Source organism: Suillus subaureus (genome assembly GCF_016647635.1).
Source record: "Suillus subaureus strain MN1 chromosome Unknown BJ212scaffold_20, whole genome shotgun sequence".
Lineage (NCBI taxonomy): Eukaryota > Fungi > Basidiomycota > Agaricomycetes > Boletales > Suillaceae > Suillus > Suillus subaureus.
In genome coordinates, this window is record NW_024538576.1 from 712,869 (window position 1) to 731,371 (window position 18,503).

The following is an 18,503-nucleotide window of genomic DNA, read 5'->3' on the forward strand; positions in this document are numbered from 1 at the left end:
GATATTCGTCAACAAGGATAATCTTACTCGCCACGTCTCAGAGGTGCATGAGAGGAAGGTTAAGGCTATTTGTGCCCACTGCGGAAAGGAATTCCGCCGCTCGTATCAGTTGAATCAGCATATCCGTCAGTCTACATGTGGAAGTTCCTAGACTGTTATCTTGTAGAACAAGGTGGTCGCGATCGTGTTATCATAGCTTGTAACTTTGTGTTCACCGTCTTCATCTCATTCTCGATGATGTATTACCAGCCATTCTGTTGTAGCAGATAGCCGAGTGCTAGTCCGGCAAACGTCCTGTTCCCCCCTGATACTAAGTCGTCATCCATAGGGTCTTCGGGTTCTTCACTGACAGTGCCCAAACAGTGCCTAATGATCAAATGCATTGCGATATTTTATAAGTATCTACCATCTTCACAAAGATTTTTTTATGACAAGAAGTTCTCAGCGTAGAAGTACGCAACACCCTACAGCAGAATTACAAATGATTGCTCATTAAAATCAATGGCCTGTACATCATTCAGAATGTCTATGCATGATTCTAAACCCTCCAAGTACCACTGTCTTTCAAACCACGACAGTAGCTTGTCCCGCCAAAAGGCGCGCAGAAATGTGCGCAGACGTTCATCCACGACCGTCGTTTCCCGAGAGAGATACAAACCCCAATACTGGCAGGCATGTTTGAGGGCTGGTGAACTAGACAAGTTTCGCTTGCTTCCTCCCGTACGTATTGGATGAAGTGCTTAAGCGCCGGAGGCATATTTGGCTTGTCATCAGACCCATCTATCGAATTGATAATATGGGAGGCGGGAGGGTGAGCGTGACGAATTGCCAAGAGTATTACGATGATCAACATTTTTGGTAGAGCTTGTAATGTTGACAAAAGTTCGAACACGTGTAAGTCGCGAAATTCAGGTTTCGCTTGGAATTCTTTCAGTGCCGACTGAGCCTTTGATATGTCCTCATACACATTACAGTGCTTGACTACTAGGCGGAACGCAGCAAGGAGTGCCAGTCCCTGACGGCGCATATTCACGATACCATGCGGCCGCATATATGGCCTTGTTGCATGGCGGTGCCAAACAAAACTCAAGGAAAACCATCAAAATCTGCGCGGATGTTAACGTGAGGATAGCATGTATTTGTGATATAGGTACGAACATTATCTGATTGTGGATCTGCAATAGGTGTCTTCGTCAGTGGCACTATTCGTTGTAGCTCATCCTTGAGAACGGACTGGCGGAATGAACTTTTCATCATCCGCAGACTGGACCGTGCAAGGAGCTGAGATGCACATGACGAAGATGAATGCCGGGAGAGAAACTCGCGAAGTGACTCCATGTGGAGAACCTCGACAGGGCGAGAATCGTCAGCAGGGACGCTGACTATTGGGGATAATGACACGAGAATGGTACGGTAAATCGCTTTCTGAAGATCCTAGGAGCTTCCGCAAGTGCAGAATTTCTAATGGTTTGGCGAGATTGACCACCGTGGATAGATGCCGGTATGCACGGGTTGGATTTTCTGAGGAGTTGATGACGAACTCGTAGAACCGGAATATTTGGGTGGGATGTAGATACGCATCACCAGGATCCTTCATAAGGTTGATTTTTTCATCCAAATTGCATGGCACTTCGTCGTCGTCGTCGTCGTCGTGGGTCTCGAGAAATCTCATCATCATCGATACAGTTCCGAACCGACCGTTTGCCTTGTCAGCGAGACAGAGGATTATCTCATCGTCGGACTCTAATTCAGGGCATTCGAGGCCGTGAATTCTATAGCTCCTCTCCAGAGCGTGCTTGAAGAGGAGACAAACGTCTTCAGCAACATCAACATCATCGAGAGTGATGTGATGTATCGACTCCTCGCAGCCAATGGCTTCGAATGCATCGTCAATAGTGTGAAGAGGACGACTAGTGATGACGATGTGCAAGTGTGGGATATCTGGCTGGTGGAGGAGGCTTGAAAGACGTAAAATGAGCTCGTGGATGCGTTCTTCTTCGCATGCGTCAATCGCGTCAATTACAAGGACCTTCGGTTCCGACCACGAGAACCGCAAATTTTGTAACGGCTTAACCAGCAGTTCTTGGATTTGATCAGCAAGCGGCTTCCTTGGATCAAGGATAAGAGGGTCGGATGTGATGGATCGGACCATCGTGTCTTTAGCCAGCTGTGTACTTTTCGAAATTTGGTAGGCCAAGGTAGGCACAAAGAAATCAAGGCTGGTTATACCTGGCATATCCTTATGTTGGCGGCTAAAGAAAAACGTGCCAGCCAATTTCGACTTGATTTTGAGGCGGCTGGCGATTGTATGAGCAATCGCAGATTTCCCTGTCCCGGGAGAGCCAGAAAGCCAAATCAGCGTACTGTTGCCTGCTGCAGAGTTGTCTCGATTTTTTCTAAGATTTTCGTGCAGGTGCCATCTAGGCATTCGGGTTTATCCCGAGGGCCCCGATTGCGACAATCATATAATGCATCGTAGACAACGACCGCACACAAGGATTCGAAGGTCTTCTCCGCGCTGGCGGTGTCAGCTACCACGGGGCGAGCAGCGCTGTATTTCATGATGCAGGGGAAAGGCGAGAGAATCGACTACCTGCAATCTAGTCAGTGATTAAATCGTGGTAGAATGTATACATTATCCTTAACTGGAAGTTCTATCCACCGTCAGATGGACAAAGATCAGATCTCAAACGATGCGTCCAGTTCACGAAGGGCGCTAAATCGTGCAGACGGTCGATATTGTCAGATTTCAAGTGAAGGAGATTGGATACTCACTCGAGAGCTCTGAAACCCTCAAACAACGGGCAATACAGCTTATGGGATCGAATGGGGTTTGGGAGCTGCCAGCTATGGGACGTATGAACACAGCAGAACTTCCATGTACAACAGTTAAGTTACTTCGCTATCTCGCTGTTTCTGAATCTCTGAGTAAAGGTGGCGAAATCTGATGTTGTGCAGTTTGTATGAACTGATAACAGTGATCAAGAATTTTTCGCGTGCTGCTGCGCAGAGTAGGGGAAGCCGTGGATACATACACTGATACAGCAATGAGTCGACGATATGCTTGGGCTACCAGCGCTTACTGACTGTGGGAGTAAATCACGTATTAATATTATTATGTACTACATGGTGGGCAGGCCAGAGGCCTGACCGGGACTGGTTGACCCGTCAAGCCTGATTAACGATTCCTTGCTCTGTATTGATTCAGTGCTATCGGTGGTGAGGATGATTAGTATCGGGCCTCGGCAACGTACTGATTTTGCAGTCATATAATCGGCAGACACAAACTTGGAGTTATCATGAGGCGTAAGGGCGGTTGAGTTCATGGTACCCTGTTATCATTCGGACCTTTCGAATGATGACAAGGGTAGATACCGGTTTGAACCTTGAACTATACTTGTGGTTACCACGGTCACGTGGACCAGTATATGGCTTCCGAACCTTCTCACTGTGCTCTGATAATCCTCCTGTTACGGGTACGCTCTAGACGATTCGATGGTCTTAAAATGATCATCGGCCGAATGTCGGCTGGCACTTGGAGAGAGAGAAGCTTTTCAGTGTTGACAGCAACTTCGGCAGCCCCGCAGGTGACCGGTTGACCTCAGGAAGCTTGACTGAACATGATGACAGTATCAATCAAAATAACCAACTTGCGGGTGCTCATGCAATGCGTCATCACACACTTTTCAGTACGTGTACAGGTTCATGGGTTGAGGTGCAATTATATGATGACACTATATATAATCATGCGAGATCGCCGGACCAGGAGAATTTTAGGCGCTGCCGGGCTGTACCACTCCGCTAGACTTCAATTTATCCGACATTATTTATTCACCCCTATTAGTGCAGTTGCTGTTGTCCTTTGCAGGTCGCGATCATCTCGGTGACGACTCACGGGGTATGCGGCCTTGCTGTGGGATATTTATAGGGTCTACTATCATTCTTGGACAGAAGGCCACTGATATAATCTGTGAGGCTATCTCACTGCAATGTGTCTCATTTGACGAACAATATACTGCGGTGTTGCGCTTCCAGACCTTTCGGTATCTCTGATTTTCCCCGCGCCTGATGCATCCAAGAAGGGTAGGGCAATTCATAAAATCGCCTCGTTACACCATGACCTGAAGCTAATCTTCGATTCTTGCAAGGAGGCATACGGCCCGGCTCTTGCCTGTGAAATGATGGACAATGACACCAAGCTCTCAGCGATAACTGGTTTTATGGCAGTTGCCGAATTTGATCCTCTGTCTACGACATATGTGGAAACGCATGTACTTCAATGTCTGTCAATGACGAGTCTTGGTCGAGTATCACAAGAACGTGAGATTTCAATTACACCCCGTAACCTGCCAGTAAGGTTTCACCGTGATCAATCCAATCTCCCTAAATACGAGGGGCTTGATAGGGCCCATAGGATGTGATATAGGTCGGCTATGTTCAATTGCACGCCGCCCATGCGGGAGGTTTCAGAAAATCCTACATGGAGCAAGGCAATAGCTAGTTCCGCCTGTTCCGTTTTCCCTAAATGTCGTGGAGCTGCGAATCTAAATTTTTTTGCAGTCCTCGCTCCAAGGCGTCTAAGTCCTGGCGCTAGCGCTTCTCACATTGTATCGGGATAGCGGTGTACGAATGCGTGCCTCGGCGTTGAGGATCAAGAACCATATGCATAGCTATACAGCTTTGAAATTAGTGACCTGCTCTGTAACAGCCCCAGCACCGCACACCCTTTCCTCGGAATCTTGCTGTGTGGTCATTAATTCATTAGGCGCCAAGGCGTTCCTGGAATGGCAGGTGGGGGGTACTTCCGCTGGGTGATTCTGGACAAGTGCTATGTGCTAAGATGCTGACGTACCCACAACACATGTTGAGCGAAGCTGACATGGTTTATCTTTTGTCTGATTCCAACACGCGTAAGCACAACATGCTGTTTAAGCCTGTTAAGGAGCCTCGTGGACATGATTAGCTATAGTAACATTTTGTTGGATATATACCATTTTTGGAAGTACTTACGCCCTGCTGCCTCGTGGTAGTACTATGGAACGCCGTTATATTTCTCGCCCCTTGCAAAGCCGCTCGTGGTTTGCCAGCTTCTTGTGTCTTTCTTGGTCCATATAAGACGCAGGGACTGACTGCGCGAACCCCCGGTGGGACTTCGGAGGCTTACTCTGCACATTTCTTCTGTCTACTAGTTCACTGGCAGGTATGTTATTCATCATCCACTCAGTGGCAAAGCGTACACATGGTATAACACGTTGCATGATGATCTTCAGCCCTCGCCCCCCACGCATCTTGAAATCTGCCACAAGACTTTCGCCTCCATTTGCAACTGTAACGACCTTCATCATGATGTATAAAACGAAACACGACCTAGGGAGTCCTAATTTCAATCTCAACACTCCCAAGATACCCTCCAAGGCGCTTCCACAGTCGCCACCACTTATGTCCCCTCATTCTTTTAACATGGACGAGCACCGTTCGTTCACAATGCGCAAGCCCTCTCTTCCAAGCTCGAATTCACGAGCGCCCACGCCCAAGCCTTCAACACCACAGCCCCTCAAGTCTATCCTGAAGGGCAAGACTTCCCCTCCTCGTGATTCATATGATAGCGATGGAGAAGTCACGGCCGCCAAGAAGAGTTCGCGGAATAATGTCTACACAGTGCCAAACTCTCTTCCGCAACATGCGCACTTGGGTGAGTCCTTGGTCCAGCTCATGCTCTCTTTTCACCATTACGTACCTTATCTGATCTTTGACCTGATAAAGGTCCTATGAAGGGCCCTGCGCTAAATCTTCACTGGAAACTGCTCCCCTACCATCCAAATCGATCAAAACGATTTCTTCACTTCGATATTGCTTTCCCAACTCACGATATCGAATTCAGGCAGAACTCGTCTTATGGTGTCCAACGAACAAGCCTGTCTGATGCCGACCTTGATAAGTCGGCCGCCGACGAGAAGCTGGTCAAGATGACCATCAACTTCCAACGAGGTCCGTTCGAGTGGGATATCGATGTGAAGCGTGATAAAGGCATTCGTGTTCGCGATGTCTTTGAGGCGATATATGCAGCTTTCGACCTACCGCTCACACCTCATGAGAAAGGTTTAATCCCGCACCATCGCCGTGCGGTATATGAAGAGGCATTCAGGCTTCGCTGCAAGCTAGCACCAGGGCTTCCTATCGTCGAGCAGCGCCAAGGTTGGAAGCGCGTAGACATGCTTCTGCACGAGACCCTCTTCCGTGGTCTCACGCAGCCGAAGTCAGGAGGAGACTGGGTATTGAATCTCAGCGGGTCGGTGCCCGTATCCAAACACTGAAGAACCTCACGATCATTGCATAGTTTTCTCTCTCTCACTGTATTCTTGGTGAGCACCTTCACATGACATAGCGAGCTTTGAACTGATGGCCGTCTTCATGCAGAACTGGACTCAGCATTTCAGCCACGCTCATTTGGCTTCATCGCATCGTATCAACTCTCGCTCTTCGATTACCAACACCCCTCAACATTCTGTCCCTTTTTAATTTTGATCATATTTCTAAAAGTGTTATGACCTATCCTACTCATATGTCGCAGCCTTCTCGCTGCCTGGTTCATAGTGGCGTCAACCTAGAGGGAAGACGCTCTCTACTCTGTACTTTCTTGCGAACCTGGTTTCCTTGTCTTCTGGACTATGTTCAAGGATCGATTTGTCCCGATCAAGGATACCAAGTTACTACTGTTCACAAGTGTACCTCACGTTCGTATCTCCTTCCATCTCGCAGACACTATCCCTCGCAGTGGAAGAAATAAAGTATCTGTTTTATGTGTCGAAACAGACGGTGTCTTCTAACAGCCATCCGTGGAGGACGGAAAAGTACCAAATTCCAGTCAAGACTACATAGCACACTCTCACGACTTAGAGAACCTCAGCGAACAAGATGGAAGGCCTCACAAAGAATCACGGACCAAACATGGGTCGTAAATCAGTCACGTTTGACAGGTAGGGTGCGATTGGGCTGATGATCGATGCGTCGTGGTGTTCTGAATAGGGACTAGTGAACGCAAGCTCTGTCTCCATCAAATTTCCATACCTCCAGCCTCATGCAGATGGAGGGTGCGCCAGGTAACCGGATGTGAATTCAATAGGAGGGCAAGATCTTTGCTCCAGTGATAACGGGGAAGTCTGGGAACGGGGAATTCATTTCAACGTTTAATAAAAGACTGATGTTAGAATTTGGAAGGGCGATTGCCTTGCTCCGCCATCACAACGAGTAGCTCACTATTTTTTTAGATGCAAGGCCAAAGCCCCCGAATGGGGTTCCACATCTATCCGATACATGGTTCACCGCCGATCAGTGTTGTGCACCTATGAATTCCTCGTGCCAGGCAAGCGCCAAAAGATTGAATTGGTGGCACGCGCATGTGACCAAATATTCATGGATGTGGAGCTCCAGGGTGACCGGCATTCATCCAGGCGAGCTTTTCGGGATGTGAAATCAGCTGCAAGATGCACCAGTTATCAAGTATCGGTTCTTGTCTGTTCTTATACGCACGGAGCGGAACAGGAGATGTGATAAACTGGATCAAGACTAGGTCAGAAGTCATATTTGCGCAGATAAACTGACATGTAGATTTTTCAACAGCTGTACTATTTTTCCTGATGGTGGGCTACGCAAGGCGCCCACTCTGAGGGATCAAAACTGTTACTGTAAGCGTATCAATATTGGGAGGAAACCAAGGGATCACTTATCGTGATGTTCGAGCCATCTTAGGTACAATTTCGCAATGGGTGGATGATGATGATGATGAGTTAAACTATAGCTGCTAGACTTGTGGCCAGTCGCCTTAGATGGCGTTGATGAGGAGCACGGGTGGGTAGAACAGGGTAAGGCGCCATGCTACTGCCTTCGGGGAAGACAAGGCGACTGGTTGCGAGACTAGTATTACGCCTGTAACGATATTGAACCATGCTGCAGTCGATTTCGTTGTCGATTTCATCATGCTCATCGCTCAGTCATAGTATTTTCACTAAGGGTTGCCTCAGAACAAGTCAACATTGTTGACTCGGATTTGTCTGCCACATCCGGCAAGAATTTACCACAATCTCCATGTAATAATTTTCAAATTCCCACCCTAGACCACTTGCTTCGAAGTCTGCACTGCAGCACAACGCGGCTACTTCGACTTCCGAGTCAGATCCGAGTAAAGGGTCTCTCGGAAGTCTATCGTAATTTGCTGTGCGTGCAATCGGCAGTTTTTGACGCTCATCGAATCTCACTGTTAGAAGATTTGCTTCCTGTGGGGCCAGGTGTTCTTCAAGGATATCCTCTTTGACACGACGCACTGGTACCGTGTCCGCCCTAGTGCATTTCCCTCGCACGCCGAAGTACGAGTAGTCCACACCACCGGGTGTTCTTTATCGAATTTCCCTCCGCCAGTCGCTTTGGTTTGGATGGCATCAAGACGGGAGAGATACTGCGTTCATGTGGAACTGATCAACCGTGACGGAGCTGGGCCAGAGTCAAGGGAAGTGCTGTGGTCCAACCAATAAACCAATCCGCAATAATTTAATGATCGATCCTGAGACAGCTCAGTTACAGCACACATCTCAGGCAATCTGCGCGCGATATTCATTTGTAGGGAATATGCAATCAATGTACGTTCGGTGCTTAATTTGACCAATACTTTGACATCATGTCAAGCAGTAGTTGTGTCCTCCTGCAGTCTCATCTCTTTCTTTCCACTGGTCCTCGACATAAACCTGGTGTCCCTCGTACTTGTCGCGGTCCTTGCAGACAGATCTTCCCAATACCCTACCCTACCGGTCACCTTCACTCGTTTCTGAGGTTGCTTCGATAGATTCGTTGCACAAGCCTCAAACAATCCTGGTAATTACCATGCAAAGATCGAACTTTTGGACGGGGCGACAATGTAGCAATTCTGTTATGCTGGTGCAGATGAAGTTCGACCTAGGTAGGCTCGACAGACTGGTGTCGTCAACTCTTCGCTGATCAATTTTGCAGTTCAATACTGCCATTGATGGCTTAATGACTCGTCGACTTTCTTATTAGGCCGTTTACGAGACGAGACGATTTTAACATCAACACCGAATACATTTCGCAATGGGACGATAGATTTTTCTCCGTGATAATGCCAGCTGGGCGAAGAAAATGATGTCGAAATAGTTCGGGGTATCAGCAAATATCGGTACGGAGTCCACTAAACACCCGATGATCACAGCCTAACGTGAACAGATAACTAGAAAATGATACACCGATCGATCGTTGTCGCTCTTTCCGTACTCGGTGGAACTCGTCGAATTCCTGCCGCCGTCGTGTTCACTGGATATGAGAAGATCAACTTCTGTATAGATCGTGATCTGTATGATTCTCTTTTCGCATTGAGGGAGGATGACATCTGGGAAGTTGTCTTGAACAAAGCTGACGTCAAGTTACATTACAAGACATCTGCATAGGACCCGTAAAGAGTCTCACAAGGAGGGACGTTCCTGATGCTACGGTATCACCGCTCAATGGGCAAATTCTGTACTCAAATCTCAAGAATAGAGGTGTCGATCGTAAGGTGTCCTGCTCGTTTATTCTGCTCTAACGGGTCATGCAGTCACTTGTCTTGATCCCTATTCGGAAGTCACCAATCACATCAATCTGTGCCTCCAGGACTCCTTCACACTGACACCGCCGCTGTCTGGAATTTCCATAATGATCTTGGAAACTGCCATCTTGACCGGTTGTTTCAGTATGGCTCATGTGCATTGTCCAGAAACAATTCCGTACACAAGCTCGGCGACTCTATGTGATGGGGGTCCTCAAATCCCACGAGTCATTCAACATTCACAGTGCTGTCGGCTTCCTCATGGCCTGTAGGAATTACCAATCGAGATCGTGGATCCACTGCTGGAACTTTGTTCCTGGCAGGACCTACGGATCCGATCGTGGATGCCCATCTCAATAAGCGTGGTATTCGCCCCACGGGTTCATGCGCACGGCGCATTCGTACGTGCAGTCACTTCAGCACTTATCCTCCAACCAGATATTACTAACTTAAGGGGTCTACTGCAAGTGGGTTTCCGAAGCTTAGTCAACTCGCAGAGTAAGTACTCTGTTCACTGCTTGGTCATTTTTGTGTAATTCTTTGGGTGTGTACATGTACGTGACTGAAGTTTCATGCTGCTGGCTTGATCCGAATATCTCAAACCAAACATTGGGTTTGTGGAACAAATAGAGTGTGCAGCTCCTATTTGTCTCGAGCCGATATTCAAATTGAAAACGTGATTGGTGCGCAGAATCAACTACTTGACTGTTCGTCGCTTATTCGTTGGTACCTCTGGCGGGGCGTCCCAAAGTACAATCACTCGAGAGCTCTTGATCTCTACCGATGGCATTACACAAGCCTCCAACCCCACCAGTAAAATGAGCGATTGAAACTTATGTCATCCGGTTTACTAGTCAGATTGGTTTTGCTTGGGGTCAGATTGTTTGCCGAACCCGCATCCTAGCCGGTGTGCACATACACCCTGATGTTTATTGTAGTATTCCACTCACGATAACATGGTATGTCTCCCCTCCAAGCTGACCCGGCAAGCCAGTATCGTCCGATGGTAATTAGCTGTCGATCTACCACTGTTGAAATGTTTGAGCAGTTCAGCTCTGAGCTTCCACTCGGTATTTCACCATTCCACACCACGTTCATCTGTTTTCTGTCCTTTTACCGCTGGCTACAAGATTTTCCCTTTCTCACATGCACTCGTCTCATTGGTGGAACCACTAGTTAAACAGTTGAACTTAATGACATAACCGGTACTATTTCCCGGAACTTCGCCATGCCATTGATGAGCACTAAGCGATGGGATCTCTCGTCAAGTGCATCGAGAAGGACGGAACAATTTCACCGTCAGAAGATTTCAAATAACGCCACCGAATATCTTCCATGAACTCGGGCTGATAAGAATCAAGTTTCACGCAACATACTTAGGCATTCTTGCCAGGGCTACCGGGGAACTCCGCGAAGTTTCACAAACCGGTGACATCTTGAACGGCGTTCTTGGCCTAGAGGCCAGTATCTCGTCATCCTTGAAACCCCTCGACGTCATCGTTCCAAAAGACCACTAGAAGTTTGAACACGTAGCGAAGCCTATCTCGTTTACTTAGGGTAATCGCGATCCCATGTTGTGAAAGTTGTCAACTCCGACGATATCATAGGGTGTCTGCGACCTCACGAGACCGAGGAAGCGAAGAAGTACGTCAAGTAGCGTTATTTTTGCGAAGCTCGCGGGGTAGGGAAGCCCGAGCTGGAGAAGAAGTACGAAGTCGTGCGTACCAGTACTGCCAAACTCTTGGGCTCCGACCTTCGGAACAAAAAACTATAGATAATTCGTGGAACCTCGAGGCGAGGGGTTTCTGCTTGAAAAATTTCGCGACAGGTCCTGGATGCTATTACACTGCAGGCTCGTGTGTAGTTACGTGCTCAGGCTCGCTTGCAATAGTACAATGAAACCTACCTGAAGGGTAACCAAGAGGACAAATTATGTGGTTAGTTTCCGTACCACGAATGGTAGACGCAAGTTTGTGTGGGATGAACTGACGAGGAAACAATTTAGGAATTTGGATGGGACGTGAAGGTATCGTATGTCTTACTTGATGACTTTGACTGTTACGGTCAAAGTCATCAGGTAAGACATCTATACTGATTGTTAATGTACCTATAAAATACCCAGTGGTAAGTTCTTACAGAGTTAAAGATGTGACTTTGACTTACCAAGTTTCTCTTCAGATATTCAAGAGTCAATCCACGAACCCTCACGGTCAGGCAAGAGCGACCGGGAAAACCTGATTGAAACAAAGTTTTGCACCAGTCTGTCTGTGTAAACATTCCTATCGCAACATTGAACAGCCATGATTCGTTTCCACCACAAATGCTCTCATACAGCCCATTGTCGAGTGGCTTCGGGCCTGACATGAGAGGTTAGCCTAAACAGAATTCGCATGGAGTTGTGATAAACGTGTAAGCAACGCACAGCAATCTTACATCGCGGGCCTTTACTAGGCCAATTCAGCTCACAGACCGGAGGCCATGAGCCATCCCAAGAGCTGAATGGTGGTTGCAAGGGCGACTGCCACTGATCTCTGAGAGTCCAATGCTATTCCTGTCGACAAATTTCGGGCGAATTTCTACAAAAGTCAAAGACACGTTTGTCGACATTAGCAAGAAGTGATGGGATCGGCCCCCCAAAGAGACACGCTTGTGGAAAACCGACACCGGGATCCCACAGCGCCTACTAATAATCGTGCAAAATTGCGATGTATTTTAACAAAAGCTATACCAAAAAAGGCAACTGGCACCGGTAACTGTTAAAGAGGAATAAAACACTCACGTTCGAAACGGGCCGATCGTATGATCTCACCGTGGCTGAGCGCGTATATCACTAGTAGTAAGCATCGTTCGAACGACCAATTCTCTCTCTCTCTAAGACCACCATGACCACATCTCTTGACCTTCTTAAACAGACTGGAACTGTTGTTGTCTCCGACTCCGGTGACTTCGAATGTATGTTCGCCATTGTCCATCCTGCTGATCATGCACTGATATTCTGGTTAATCTTATCAGCAATCGATGTTTACAAACCACAGGTAATCGCTACAATGAATCTATGTTTAATGCACCTGTAATTAAACAGTATATTGTTAGGATGCTACTACAAATCCATCCTTGATCTTGGCTGCTGCCAACAAGCCAGGATATTCCCGCCTCATTGATGCCGCCATCAAAGTCGGCAAGAGCAAGGGCGGTGACCTCGAGCATCAAACTAATGCTGCTATGGACCGTCTGGTCTGTCTTTGTCAGCCTTGCGCTGATACTCTTATTGATCAATATTTATAATCAGCTTGTCGAGTTTGGCAAGGAGATTCTTGCTATCATCCCTGGTCGTGTATCGACGGAAGTCGATGCTCGTCTCTCCTTTGACAAGGAGGGCACCAAGGCTAAGGCAAGTGATGTTGTCACATATCCTGACTGGCTCCTTATTTTTATCTATTCTCAGGCTAAGGAGCTCATTGCCCTCTACGAGTCTGTTGGTATCAAGAAGGAGCGTGTTCTCATCAAAATCGCAGCGACGTGGGAGGGTATCCAGGCCGCTCGTGAACTCGAGCGTGATGACAACATCCACTGCAACTTGACCCTTCTTTTCGGTTTCGGCCAGGCCGTCGCTTGCGCTGAGGCAGGTGTCACCCTCATCTCGCCCTTCGTTGGACGTGTATGTCTCCATCATTTATCCTATCTATGTTCGACTGATTGATATCTTGGATTCAGATCCTCGACTGGTACAAGAAGTCGACGGGCAAGACCTACGAGGGTGATGCGGACCCTGGTGTCCAGTCCGTGAAGAAGATCTTCAACTACTACAAGCAACACGGCTACAAGACCATCGTCATGGGTGCTTCCTTCCGTAACGTGCGTACTTGTTCGCTCATGCAACACTACACGAGTCTTACTCAGTTTGCAGGTTGGCGAGATTAAGGCCCTTGCTGGTGTTGACTTCCTCACCATTGCCCCCGCGCTGCTCGAGGAACTCAAGAACTCGACCGAGCCCGTTCCCAAGAGGCTCGACGCCCGTGTTGGTATGTACCTTGTGGCTTCCATCTAACGAACGACTAAATCCCCTCCTAAGCTGCACAAGCCGAGCCCCTGCCCAAGGTCTCTTTCGTCGACAACGAGCCCGAGTTCCGCTGGACCCTTCTCCAGGACTCGATGGCATTCGACAAGTTGCACGAGGGTATCAAGAAGTTTGCTGAGGATGGTGAGACCCTCAAAAGCCTCCTCCGCCAGAAGTTGCGTGCTTGAGTTTTCGGCGATTTATAACAAGGGAATGAGTAGTTGTAATAATACTGTAGTTACACTTCGGTTCACATTAACAAAATCCACCGTGTATTTGGCAATAGACTTTTTCTTCTGCGCATTGCTAGCATATATATTCACCTGCGGCGATAAAGTTCGATGAGTATTTGAAGGTTCATGAATGCATGTATTGCGTGTGTGCAATTAGAATGAGGCATACATACACGTAACTATGTTGCGATAACAGGCAATGAAAATAACAATCTAGAGACGTAAAATAATCCGAGAAGTCACATATTTCGTGGGTTATGAAACATCATTACTAGAGACAAGACTGTATACGATTAGAACACAGCTTTCCTAACATTACACATCGTCACTCACCATACAGGTATACTTCCAAGAAGCATGCAAAATGAACGGACGATCACAATATCGATCGATCATTCAGAGAGCCAATACGCCCTCCTCCCACTCTTCCCTCGTGACAGATCCCAAATCACGGCATACTGGGCACGACACCTCCACGTGCGGCTCCGTTTTATCTTCCGCGCCCCATCCGGCAACGCGCTCCGCACTAACTAAGCACGCAGGGTGGAATGTGTGCGCGCACAAAGATCCTTCTCCAGGATGCAATAATGGATGTATTGAGAGCTGCTTCATTGACTCAGCCAGTATTTCAGGGACGGGGTCTTCGTCAGACGGGCCAATGCCACACGACGGATCGTAGCACCGTAGGCCCGCCTCGCGCTCCTTCTGCTCCACTCGTTGCCGCAGCGAGGGACCGGGTGCGGCAGGCAGCATCCATGTCTTCCTCTCGCGGCGCGGAGGCATTGGGCGCGTCGGGCGGATAGGGTGCGTGTGTGGGAAGTTGAATGGCGGTATCGGTAGGGAAGCACCGCCTGGATGGGGCGGAGGCGCATTAATAGGAGGAACCTGGGCTTCATCAGCAGGTGGCTCCTGCCCTTGTGCAGGCTGAGGCTGCCCCTCTGGTGCAGCGGGTCCGTTGTTGAACATTGGGATGGGGATGAAGGTACGTGTAGCATTTTGAATGAGATTGTTGATAAAGTTTTGGAACTCGAACTCCTGGGGCACCTCGCCGACAGGCGGTGCTCGGCCTTGCCTTTGCCCTGGAGGTTGGTTCTGCTGCTGCTCCTGGACCCCATCTTGAGGCTGAGGCTGCTGCTGTGATTCCGGCTCCCCTTGTGGCTGGGACTGCCCCTGTGTGTGAGGCTGCTGCTGCGGCAGTGGCATATCTGCGGGTAACGATTCGTTGAAGATCAGATCAAGGCCGATGGTCATGAAGTCGCCTGCTTGCGGCCCGCCGAAGGGACGGTTATCTGCAATAGTAGGAAGGGACTGCGTACGTGTTCGAGGAACTGGAGGCGGTGGCATGGGGCCTGCTCCAGCACGACGAAAGAAGTCCTGGAAAGCGTTTCCTCCGGGAAACTGCAGGATATGTACAGTGGCTCCAGGGCCTGCGGATACGCCGTTCGATAGGGTGAAGCCCTGGCCAGGTTGGCCAGGGTTGAAGAAATTAGGAGGAACTTGGTTAGCTGCAGGCTGAGGCGCTGGCTCAGCAGCTGCAGCTTCAAAGGCGGTGGGTCCTGCAGGCGGAGGAGCGGCCGCAGGTTGTTCGGCAGTAGAAGCTGGTACAGGTTGTGCTGCACCAGATGCAGGCGCGGGAGCTGCTTGGGCAGCAGGAGCAGCACCGTTTGCTTGTGGAGCTGAACGAGGTGCTCCAAAGTTGAAAGGCTGATAAGGAAGCGGTGAACTGGTAAGGTTCTCGGGATCAATGTTGAACCGACATGTTGGACACGTCGCTTGCTTCGCCCTTGTAAACCAGGGGAGCAAACAGGATTCGTGGAAGACATGAGCACAAGGGAGGGAGATGATTTTGGGCTCCTCAGGGACGGATGATTCTAACGGAGAGTTGGAGCTTTGAGAGCTGGACAGCAGATCTGAATCTGTCGGGATGGGCATCGATGGAGTAGACCCAGAATCGGTGCTCATCGGCGTATTTGATTCTCCTTCAGGTGCAGTAGTCAATGTTTCGGTGCTGGCTCCAGCGGAGGGTTCCTCTGGAGCCTTTGCTTTGAAACTATCACTCTCGGCATCCAATAAAGTATCCCAGCAGATTGCGCATCCTGGAGAGGAAGATTCGGTAGTCTCTGCACCATCTACGTGTCCACCAGGCGCACCACCAACTCTTTCCAAGCGCTTTACGAGCCCTACGGGTACAGCCTCCAAACCCGCAATGAGTTTCTTCGCTCGTTCAGGATCTTCTCGACTGTCATCAAGCCCCCCAAATTGCTGCATTTGCTGCAAGAAATCTGCGAATGCTTGGAGAAACCCATCCCGACCTCCTCCAGCAGCATCTGGAGGTACATTTGCTGGACCAAATGGGGGCGGGGCGGGGCCGCCTCCGTTCTGATTCGGAGGACCTCCAAGAGGAATTGTGAAAGTAAAACCTGCAGTCAAGATAGGCACGGCATGATGTACGTGACCAGGGATTGGATTATTTTGCGGTCGCGGAGGATGGGCGACGCCCTCACCAGTATGTTCTACCGCAATATTCTCAGCGCCAGGACTAGGTCCTGGAAATGTATTACCACCAGGCAATGGATTCATCCCAAATAAGGGAGCCATGAACCCGTCTAGGAATGCCTGGTTGCCGGCAGGTGGGCGCTGCTCGGGTTAGACGGTTGTGGAGGAGGGATAGGAGGTGAGGCAGGACGACCTACACGCTCTGAAGGATGCCTACGATCCCGCGCTTCGTCTACATCATCATCCACCCGAGCGCGTCTACTCCCGGCGATAGGCTCGAGCGGTGGCAGATCGTCTTCATCATCCGTCCAGTCACTGTCGTGATCATCGTCGACAGTCAGGAGATTAGGTAGTGTCTCTGCACGAGAGAATTGGCTGTCGTCTGACTCATCAGAGTCTGACACGGAACGCAGCTCAGGCATAGAGTCCTCATCGTCATCGCGGGTGGGCTGAGCTTGTAAGGATGAGATGGTTGAAGCAGATGGCATATCTACATCTTCAGCGAATGGTCCAGACTGGGAAGTCCGGAGCGGCAGGGCAGAAGTTTCTGGAACTGGAGTCCTGTCGCGATCTACGGCAAGCGCGTGAGCGTCTATGGGCTCGAGTGGAGGCGCGTCAGACATGACGACTTCCTGTGTAGAGTCCTGCTGTGCAGAATGACTATGATTGTGGGAAAAAGCCTGGTTTATATTTCGAAATACGTTCTGAATTGACGTTGGTAGATGGAAGTTGTGACCAAAACGATGACCACGACCGTCCTCATTACCGCCGTTATTGTTGTCCATGGAAAATCTGAAACTCTGCTCTACAGTGTATGCAGTCGCAGAAAAGAAAGTGGTAGTGGTGCTGGTGATAGTGGTAGTGGCGGTCGTAGAACAAGAACGAACGAACGATTGTCTCTTGGACCAGGGCAATCTATGCACAATGCCGTGTTGATGACTAATGCAGTATCGATGACCAATCACAGCCTGGTACCCTCCAGTAAGCACCAGAATATTCCCTATCTGTTTCTCTCCCACTTCGGACAAATGTCGAGCATAACTTAATTATAACAGAGGAACTTCATTCATGCGCAATAAGTACCTACAAGTAGTATATAAGGGATATCAGCAATATAATATGAAGTCTCACTGCGCCTTCTTCCCCTTTCCTTTCCCTCTTCGCTTCTGCTTCTGCTTTCCGACGTACTTGCGCACGCTTGGCAAGCCGAACTATATTCTTAGTTTCAGCCAACGCCAAAGACACAAACGCTCAATGAACAAGGGGCACTCACCCTGATCGCAGGATATAACACCAACAAGATTCCCCCAATCATCCATGCCCACCGAACATACAATGGAAACGGCTCCGTGAACTGGCCCTTGCTCCATTTAGTGATAACCATAAGTTCGGTCAGGATCGTGGCTAGAAGGAGCCACACATGTTGCCCCATCCGTTTCGCTTTCCTAATAGCGATGGAAGTAAGAAGATTCCCGGGCGTCACTCCACAGCATACATACCTTGGGTTATTTATGTATAGGTAAAGCTCTCGCACAGCAGGCAATGCGCAAAGAAAGACGCCTGCAAGCCTTAGTATCACAATCGGATGATCAGGCTCCATCCAAAGCAGACTCTACAGATACCGTGAGAACCGTAACAAGGGTAACTGGCATATCAGCATGCTCACCTTGAGATAGAATGGATTCAGCTCCGCAGCAAGAAAGACTGCTAGGAGCAATACAACTATCAAATAGTGCAAGAACGATGCAGTTCCTTCCACATTTAAATGCTGTCCAGTCGTGTGGGGAGAACTGGCTAAGCACGCGCGAGCCTTTGACCGCAGTCCCCTTGTTTGCCGTAGGCCGCGCCACTCGTAAGGCTGAAACGCATGTATTTCTAGCGCCCGCAGGTAAAACTTAGGTGGCTCCTCACCTTCACTTCCAAATACTGGCAAGTCTTCATGCCTATCGTGTCGTATTAGCATCCCAGATGTTTTACATCCGAGATTCCCAACACTCACCCAGATAAGTTCCTAGCCAGTTGCAGACTAGAACATCAAGTATCCACTGCGGAAGCAAAATTATCCAGCGCCAAGTCCAAGAAGGTAGTCCGTACGTTGTCCCCACCAACACTGTCAATCAACAAGTTT

The 18,503-nt window shown here is 49.0% G+C and overlaps 5 protein-coding genes across 5 annotated transcripts; 2 read left to right on the forward strand and 3 right to left on the reverse strand.

Annotated features, from left to right (window-relative positions):
* Positions 1 to 968: 968 nt before the first annotated feature.
* Positions 969 to 2,428, reverse strand: BJ212DRAFT_1481965 (uncharacterized protein; the record flags this gene model as incomplete). The annotated part of the gene is made up of 3 exons (XM_041340343.1): positions 969 to 1,106; positions 1,159 to 1,434; positions 1,487 to 2,428. 3 exons carry the CDS (start codon positions 2,426 to 2,428, stop codon positions 969 to 971), a joined length of 1,356 nt encoding a protein of 451 aa, XP_041192125.1.
* Positions 2,429 to 5,460: 3,032 nt separating this feature from the next.
* On the forward strand, positions 5,461 to 6,314 carry BJ212DRAFT_1300555 (uncharacterized protein; the record flags this gene model as incomplete). Its single annotated transcript, XM_041333002.1, has 2 exons — positions 5,461 to 5,692; positions 5,764 to 6,314. 2 exons carry the CDS (start codon positions 5,461 to 5,463, stop codon positions 6,312 to 6,314), a joined length of 783 nt encoding a protein of 260 aa, XP_041192126.1.
* A 6,026-nt stretch (positions 6,315 to 12,340) lies between these two features.
* BJ212DRAFT_1362218 (uncharacterized protein) lies at positions 12,341 to 13,970 on the forward strand. The gene is made up of 8 exons (XM_041335939.1): positions 12,341 to 12,541; positions 12,602 to 12,624; positions 12,683 to 12,823; positions 12,879 to 12,980; positions 13,035 to 13,247; positions 13,304 to 13,444; positions 13,497 to 13,611; positions 13,662 to 13,970. Exons 1-8 carry the CDS (start codon positions 12,472 to 12,474, stop codon positions 13,832 to 13,834), a joined length of 978 nt encoding a protein of 325 aa, XP_041192127.1. The 5' UTR covers positions 12,341 to 12,471; the 3' UTR covers positions 13,835 to 13,970.
* On the reverse strand, positions 13,971 to 16,746 carry BJ212DRAFT_1362224 (uncharacterized protein). The gene is made up of 4 exons (XM_041335940.1): positions 16,573 to 16,746; positions 16,384 to 16,516; positions 14,213 to 16,299; positions 13,971 to 14,162 (listed from the first exon to the last, which is right to left on the reverse strand). Exons 2-3 carry the CDS (start codon positions 16,475 to 16,477, stop codon positions 14,276 to 14,278), a joined length of 2,118 nt encoding a protein of 705 aa, XP_041192128.1. The 5' UTR covers positions 16,478 to 16,516; positions 16,573 to 16,746; the 3' UTR covers positions 13,971 to 14,162; positions 14,213 to 14,275.
* A 544-nt stretch (positions 16,747 to 17,290) lies between these two features.
* Positions 17,291 to 18,132, reverse strand: BJ212DRAFT_353100 (uncharacterized protein). Its single transcript, XM_041342996.1, has 5 exons — positions 18,042 to 18,132; positions 17,875 to 17,987; positions 17,649 to 17,820; positions 17,507 to 17,586; positions 17,291 to 17,458 (listed from the first exon to the last, which is right to left on the reverse strand). Exons 2-5 carry the CDS (start codon positions 17,973 to 17,975, stop codon positions 17,422 to 17,424), a joined length of 390 nt encoding a protein of 129 aa, XP_041192129.1. The 5' UTR covers positions 17,976 to 17,987; positions 18,042 to 18,132; the 3' UTR covers positions 17,291 to 17,421.
* Positions 18,133 to 18,503: the final 371 nt, after the last annotated feature.